This window comes from Peromyscus leucopus, chromosome 4, assembly GCF_004664715.2.
Source record: "Peromyscus leucopus breed LL Stock chromosome 4, UCI_PerLeu_2.1, whole genome shotgun sequence".
NCBI lineage: Eukaryota > Metazoa > Chordata > Mammalia > Rodentia > Cricetidae > Peromyscus > Peromyscus leucopus.
In genome coordinates, this window is record NC_051066.1 from 140,792,806 (window position 1) to 140,800,691 (window position 7,886).

General features: G+C 52.2%; 1 protein-coding gene across 1 annotated transcript; it reads left to right on the forward strand.

The window, feature by feature from the left end:
* Positions 1 to 1,418: 1,418 nt before the first annotated feature.
* Pck1 (phosphoenolpyruvate carboxykinase 1) lies at positions 1,419 to 7,607 on the forward strand. The gene is made up of 10 exons (XM_028893796.2): positions 1,419 to 1,529; positions 1,703 to 1,963; positions 2,315 to 2,496; positions 3,258 to 3,461; positions 3,726 to 3,913; positions 4,475 to 4,637; positions 5,265 to 5,489; positions 5,575 to 5,706; positions 6,241 to 6,336; positions 6,582 to 7,607. The coding sequence occupies exons 2-10, from the start codon at positions 1,740 to 1,742 to the stop codon at positions 7,034 to 7,036; spliced, it is 1,869 nt and encodes a 622-aa protein (XP_028749629.1). The 5' UTR covers positions 1,419 to 1,529; positions 1,703 to 1,739; the 3' UTR covers positions 7,037 to 7,607.
* Positions 7,608 to 7,886: the final 279 nt, after the last annotated feature.

Here is a 7,886-nt window from a genome sequence, read left to right on the forward strand (position 1 = left end):
TGCTGGCTGCATTTAGATACAACACAGTTTGCACAGGATGAGGCCTCCCCTCATGAGCAGTCTCAGTGACCAGGACAGGAAGCACTAAAAGCCCACTGGACGGACCCCAGAGAGGTGACAGTTGTGGGGCAGGAGGTAATAGCCTTGCACAAGCCTCACACGGCCTTGCAGAATGAGCCAAGCCCAAAAGCACTCTGAAGGATGGCTCTTCATCATGCCTCAAATCTAAAGTGGAGTCACAGCGTTGCCTGTCAGATCATCCCCCTGCCCACAGGGAAGTGGGCCAACCCCCTGCCATCTCCTCTGAGGCCAGCTGTGGAGAGCTGGGCCTGGCCATCAGCCCGCTTTCACTGACTTCTCACTCACTTCTCTCTAAACTCCAGCGAGCAAGCTCGAGGCTCGTTCAATTGGAATGAAGGTCTGCGCCTTGCCGAGAAGATTCTTTACAACTGTACTAAAGGTCTTGCTGCTCAAGTGTGACCCAGCAGAACTGCCAAGCTCCCACCCCTCTTCTTTCCCCTAGATTCCCAGACTTGCAAGAAGTATCCAGGCAGCACCAGGGGGATTGTGTCTAACCTAGAACTTCCTGAAGGGTCTAGAAAAGACAATGGTATTTTACAAGGGGTTCCACGGTACTCTGGAACAGACTGACTGTATGCTTACCCTTCTCGCTCTTATCAGCCAGCTTGGACCTGCTAATTGATCTTTCGGCCTCAGTTTCCTAGTCTGTACCCGGGTTGTCATAGTTCCATTTCAGGCAGCAGTAATGAATGAGCTGACAGAAAACAGAGAGAAGAGCTCCGTGTGTTTGCATTAGCTGTGCCACTGTGTCCCCTTAGAACGAAGCTTGCAGCAACCCACACCCTCTGGAGTGGCCAGGTAACCCACCAGACACCTAGTGAGGTAACGCACCCCAGCTAGCTCAGCTGTTACGGGACATTTGTCTAGAAGGCCAGTGTCTGGAGCTAGAGTTTTCTTCTCATGACCTTCGACCTGGGAGTGACACCTCACAGCCACCGCAGTGTTTTGACAACCAGCAGCCACCGGCACACAAAATGTGCTGCCAACAACACATGAAGTCCAAGAGGTGCCCCGGCTAGCCCTGTCCTTGACCCCTACCTGCCAATCAAGAAAAGGGCCTGGAGTTTGCATCAGCAACAGGCAGGGTCAAAGTTTAGTCAATCAAATGTTGTGTAAGGATTCACTATGGTGGACAGAGGGGCCTGAGGCCTCCCAACACTCATTAACAACCACAAGTTCAATCATTATCTTCCTGGGGATTATTGTGTTAAGTCAGTTCCAAACCTTGCTGACCATGGCTATGAGCCAGAGGCCTGCCCCTTACGTCAGAGGCGAGCCTCCGGGTACAGCTGAGGGGCAGGGCTGGCCTTTCTGTATAGTATTTAAAGCAAGGAAGGCTGGCTCCCAGGCACAGTCGGCCTTCCCTCTGGGATACGCCCTCCGTCAACAGGGAAAATCCGGCAAGGCATCCTCCCATCTTTGATCCAGACTTTCCAAAAGAAGGAAAGGTAAGTAGAGTCATTTCATTCACCTTTCTGAAATTATCGGCAATGGGACGACTCCCTTTCTTTACCCTGACAGCCACAGCTCCCCGGCCACGTGCCAACCCGTGCCAAGTCTGCAGAGGAACTGGAGGGAGCCCGTGGGAGTCGGTGTTCAGGAGCCTCTTTTTCTGTTTTAGGTGACACCAGAACCCCGCCTTTCTCACACTCACAAATATGCCTCCTCAACTGCATAATGGGCTGGACTTCTCTGCCAAGGTCATCCAAGGCAGCCTCGACAGCCTGCCCAAGGCAGTGAGGGAGTTTGTGGAAGGCAATGCCCAGCTGTGCCAGCCCGAGCATATCCACATCTGTGACGGCTCTGAGGAGGAGTATGGACGGTTGTTGGACCACATGCAGGAGGAAGGTGTCATCCGCAAGCTGAAGAAATATGACAACTGGTGAGTCCCCTCAGCCCTCGCTCTCTGGCCCATGGGCTCCCCAGTTCCACCTTCTTGGAGTCTGTAGCGAACACCTGAGAAACTTAATAGAATGATCAGAATCCAGACACCCTGTGAGGTTAGCATAACCAGCCACTAGATTCTAGATGACCGTGGAAGGCAGTCTCTTTCCCCAGGGCCAGCTCATGGTCTAGCAAATGTCCACGTAGTCAAGTCCCTGTTGGCTTGACTTCCATATTTAAGGAACATGGTCAATGTCCTGGCATCCTGCTAGACTTGGAAAAGTGGCATCGGTGAGAGGTGTACATCCCTAAGAATGCTTTGCTGAAGGAATTCCTGTGGCTTTTTTAGTTGGCTGGCTCTGACTGACCCCAGGGACGTGGCCAGGATTGAAAGCAAGACGGTCATCATCACCCAAGAGCGGAGAGACACAGTGCCCATCCCCAAAACTGGCGACAGCCAGCTGGGCCGCTGGATGTCAGAAGAGGACTTTGAGAAGGCATTCAATGCCAGGTTCCCAGGGTGCATGAAAGGTGAGTGGAACCGAAACCCCCAGCCTGACAGTGGTCTGTGTACACGGCTCACGCTCCTAATGGTGGCCTGAGCTGCATAGGGTGGCCATATGTGAAAATGGCCTGCCCAGTTCTGTTTGATGGACAGCGGTACAGGAGTATTAAAGCGTTCTCTGCGAATCTTGGTGGTCTAGGCCTGTCATCCCAGACACTGAGAAGCTGAGGCAGGAGCATTCAAAGTTTAAGGACAGCCTGGGTGAATTACACTTTGTCTCAAAATAAAAACTGAAGGCCGGGTGGTGGTGGCAGCGCACGCCTTTAATCCCAGCACTCGGGAGGCAGAGCCAGGTGGATCTCTGTGAGTTCGAGGCCAGCCTGGGCTACCAAGTGAGTCCCAGGAAAGGCGCAAAACTATACACAGAGAAACCCTGTCTCGAAAAAACCAAAAAATAAAAAAATAAAAACTGAAAAGGGGCTGCTGGTGTGGCTGGGTGGTAGAGTGCTTGCCTAGAATACTAAGGCCTTGGGTTCAGTAAGTAATCTCAAATAGACAAAATGGGGGAAATTAATAAATGAATAAAACGCCTTCCATTCACGTGGATTTAAAGCGGCTTCGGTGCAACTGGATGGAAGGGTTATGAAAACTTGGATTTCAGCAAACCAGGGTCTGGGGACCAACAAGATGTGATGTGGGAGACACAGCAGTGGGGACCGCTAGGGAGTTGATGTGCAGGCACTTTGTGAGCCTCTGTACCTTCTCTCCCACCCACCCACCTCTGCAGGTCGCACCATGTACGTCATCCCGTTCAGCATGGGGCCACTGGGCTCACCTCTGGCCAAAACGGGCATTGAGCTGACGGACTCGCCCTACGTGGTGGCCAGTATGCGGATCATGACAAGGATGGGGACATCCGTGCTGGAGGCCCTGGGCAACGGGGAGTTTATCAAGTGCCTCCACTCCGTGGGGTGCCCGCTTCCCTTGAAAAGTGAGTTCATTCTTTCCAAATCAAAAGTAAATGGAGAGTTGGGGTTGGGATTCAGCGGGTAGAGAGCTTGCCTAGGACGCATGAAGCCTGAGTTCGATCCTAGGCCCCAAATAAACTGAACATGGCGAGACAGGCTGAACATGCCAGCATCTGGGAGGTGGGGGCAGGGGGATCAGGCGTTCCAGGCCATTCTGGAGATTCAAGGCCAGAGTGGAGACCTGGGCAGGAACACGCATCACACACTCACATGGTGCTTTTTTTCAGAGCCTTTGGTCAACAACTGGGCCTGTAACCCTGAGCTGACACTGATCGCACACCTTCCGGACCGAAGAGAGATCATCTCCTTCGGAAGTGGCTATGGTGGGAACTCTCTGCTGGGGAAGAAATGCTTTGCCCTGCGGATTGCCAGCCGGCTGGCCAAGGAGGAAGGATGGTTGGCAGAGCACATGCTGGTAAGTGGTCAGGAGATCCTGGGCAGAAATTTGGAGGACCTGGAGTGGCAGAGGAGAGCCATGCCGAGATTCTCCAGCCCCTAAGGACTTGAGGGCAGAGTCAGGGAATACCAAGTTGACTCTAACTACTGCAGTGCTCATCTCTTGGAAGCAGCTCAGACACACTGGAACAGTGATCTTGGGGGTTTTAGTCTGCTGTAGCTCATCAGTTTATCCTGATACCTGAGGGAAGGATCTGAGGATCTACCTTTGGGGGGATTCTAGGAACATTCCCAGACCTCTGGGGCAGGAGGGACCAGGGGTCTTCATCTCTTAAACAGTGACAATGTTATTTCAGTCTTCCCCCTCTTCTCTTCCCATCCCTCTTCCTTTCAATTCTCTGGTCCCCTCCCCCACCCTCTCTTAGTTTGAAAGACAGGCCCATGTTTTTTGTTGAAAATACGCATTCCTTGTCTCTCTCTTTCACTATATGAATGATACAGAGTGATGGGTTTTCTTGTGACAGTTTCATACCTGTGTGTCAAGGATTAGAGATTATAATGCGGATCCTTATCCCTGCAGATCCTGGGCATAACCAACCCTGAAGGCAAGAAGAAATATCTGGCAGCAGCCTTCCCTAGCGCCTGTGGGAAGACCAACTTGGCCATGATGAACCCCACCCTCCCCGGGTGGAAAGTCGAGTGTGTGGGTGACGACATTGCCTGGATGAAGTTTGATGGCCAAGGTGAGTCTTCAGGTCTGCCTGATGACAGTGACAACCCTTGGGGAGTGGCTGGCTTCAAATATGCCACCTTCTCCTAGGTGGCTGGCACTGGGCATCGAGTGTTTGAGTTTAGAGTCAGCAAGGCCTCAGCAGTTATCCTGCAGGCACCTTGTGAGGACCATCTGGATAGAGAGGGCCATGAGAAGCGGCTTGCTTGTGCACATGCATGTTTGGAGGGTATTGCGGAGCTGGTGGTATGACTCGAGGGATAAAGGCACTTGCCGCCAAGCCCGAAGGCCCGAGTTTGATTTCCAGGACCCACACGGTGGAAGGAGAGAACTGACTCCTGCAAGTTGTCCTCTGACCTTCACACATGTGCCCTGGAGCACTCACAACCCACCCCCGTGCACACGCAAAATAAATAATAAAATAAAAAAGAGGCCGTGTGCAGGAGCAGGGAGGAGGGGACGCTGCAGGAGTCTGAGCTGACCAGAGTGTGGAGATCAGAGTGGATGGCTGTGTAGTCTGAGGAAGGGAGGAGAAAGACTGACGTGAGGTTTAGCACGTGAGACAGCCTGGTAAGGCATTAAGAACTCTGCCATGCGTGGCTCCAATTCACACCTCCTTCTCTGGTTTGCAACTTGCCAGGCAACTTAAGGGCTATCAACCCAGAAAACGGTTTCTTTGGAGTTGCTCCTGGAACCTCAGTGAAGACAAACCCCAATGCCATCAAGACCATCCAGAGGAATACCATCTTCACCAACGTGGCCGAGACCAGCGATGGGGGTGTTTACTGGGAAGGCATTGATGAACCGCTGGCCCCCGGGGTCACCATCACCTCCTGGAAGAACAAGGAGTGGAGACCACAGGATGGTGAGTCTCCTCTGGGGGCCACCTGCTCTGGGCTGTGGACACCACCTATCTGAGCCACATGCTGAGGGGTTTCTCTCTCTTGTAGAGGAGCCCTGTGCCCATCCCAACTCGAGATTCTGCACCCCAGCCAGCCAGTGCCCCATCATCGACCCTGCCTGGGAGTCTCCAGAAGGTGTGCCCATCGAGGGCATCATTTTTGGTGGCCGTAGACCTGCAGGTGAGGCATCTTCTGCTCAGGCTGGGGACCTGGGGTATGGAGCTACAAAGAAATCTTTTTCAGAACTGGTTCCAAAGATCTCCCCCGTCCCCTGCCACGCTATATTCAGATTAATTGAGCAAGTTTAAATGTAGGGCTAGCCTTCTGCTCCCCAATGGCCTTTCTGGATCTGCGATCTGAGATAGCGTAGGCCAGTGTTCCGCTTCACTGAGAGACCTCTCTGTTGTGACCTGGCTTAGGGGCTTCCTGTTTTTTGTCTCTGCAGCTGTAAGAATAACTCAACAGAAAATGCTGCTTGTCAGGCAGGGGGGCTCACACCTGTAATCCTAGCATTTGGGTGGCTGAGGCAGGAGGATTGCCATAAGTTTGGGCCTAACCTGGGCTACAGAATACGTCCCAGGCTATCCTGGACTACAAAGTGAAATTTCCTCATCTGAAAAAGGATACTGCTTGGTTGAACAATGAATCTAACACCATCAGTCCTAGAGCGTTTGGATGTCTAAGTCTTTAATAACCCTTTTCTCCCTGCTCAAGGTGTCCCCCTTGTCTACGAAGCCCTCAGCTGGCAGCATGGGGTGTTTGTAGGAGCAGCCATGAGGTCAGAGGCCACAGCTGCCGCAGAGCACAAGGGTGAGCCAGCCTGGGCTCCAAACCCCGGGGAAGGCAGTCCAGGCTCTCTCCTCGGTGTCTGCCGTGGAGGGAGAGGGAAACCCGGGGAAGGCAGTCCGAACTCTCTCCTCGGTGTCTGCCATGGAGGGAGAGGGAGACCCTGGGGAAGGCAGTCCGAACTCTCTCCTCGGTGTCTGCCATGGAGGGAGAGGGAGAGAGAATCTGGTATGATGCGGTCAGAGGTAAATGGTTGTCTCTGTGCACAGGCAAGGTCATCATGCACGACCCCTTTGCTATGCGGCCCTTCTTTGGCTACAACTTCGGCAAATACCTGGCCCACTGGCTGAGCATGGCCCACCGCCCAGCAGCCAAGTTACCCAAGATCTTCCACGTCAACTGGTTCCGGAAGGACAAGGATGGCAAGTTCCTCTGGCCAGGCTTTGGTGAGAACTCTCGGGTGCTGGAGTGGATGTTCAACAGGATTGAAGGGGAAGACAGTGCCAAGCTCACGCCCATTGGCTACGTCCCTAAGGAAAACGCCCTGAACCTGAAAGGCCTGGGGGACGTCAACATGGAGGAGCTGTTAGGAATCTCCAAGGAGTTCTGGGAGAAGGAGGTGGAGGAGATCTGTAAATACCTGGAAGACCAAGTCAATGCTGACCTCCCCTATGAAATTGAGAGGGAACTCCAAGCCCTGAGACAGAGAATCAGCCAGATGTAATCCTAACTGGGGCGTCTTTAGAGTCACCCCTTACCAGCATGTGCTGGGAGCCAGGAAGAGGCCAGCTTTGAGATAGCTAACACAATGCTGAGTAGATCAGAAAGGCACCGTTTAGTAGTGGAGCACCACAGAGAACAGGCTAGGGACCAATGAGACGGGGCGGGGAAATCACAGCACTCTCTGACGTTCACACCGACCATGATGCGGGTTTGGTTCCACTTTTGGTCACTCAGGAATCCAGTTTTTCACTTTAGCTGTAGCGGTTAGCTAAAATGCACAGAAGACATACTTGAGCTGTGTGTGTGTGTGTGTGTGTGTGTGTGTGTGTGTGTGTGTGTGTGTGTGCCTGTCTGTCTGTCTGTCCCATTGTCTACCAAATATTTAATACCTTTGGAAAAATCTTGGGCAAGTTTATCTGCAGTTGTAACTAGAGATGTGTTGCTTTGTTGCTAGTATGTATGTTTAAGTTATTTTTATACACGACCCTTCCTTACCTTTCCTTACATAATTGAAATAGGCATCCTGACTACTTCTTGGGGGAAAAATTACAAAATAAACTTTTATAGAAAAAGTAAATTTCATTGGCTTTGTTTTTTTTTTCTTTTTACTTGAACTAGCAAAGGGAGAGTGCTCTGATTAAATACCTTGAGGTTTAATCCTGCTCCTTGGAGACCCTGGGGGATTTTCAGCACCACCTTTGAAAGGTGGGAACTTATCAGGGGCTGCGTGTGCGTGGGGGACCGGAAGGAGGTTGGGAGCAGGATCGGGGAAGAAAGAAAGCCGAACACCTGATTTCCCATGTGCGAAGTCATCGGTGCCACTAGTTGGCGCTCTTTAGCAGCTTTACAGA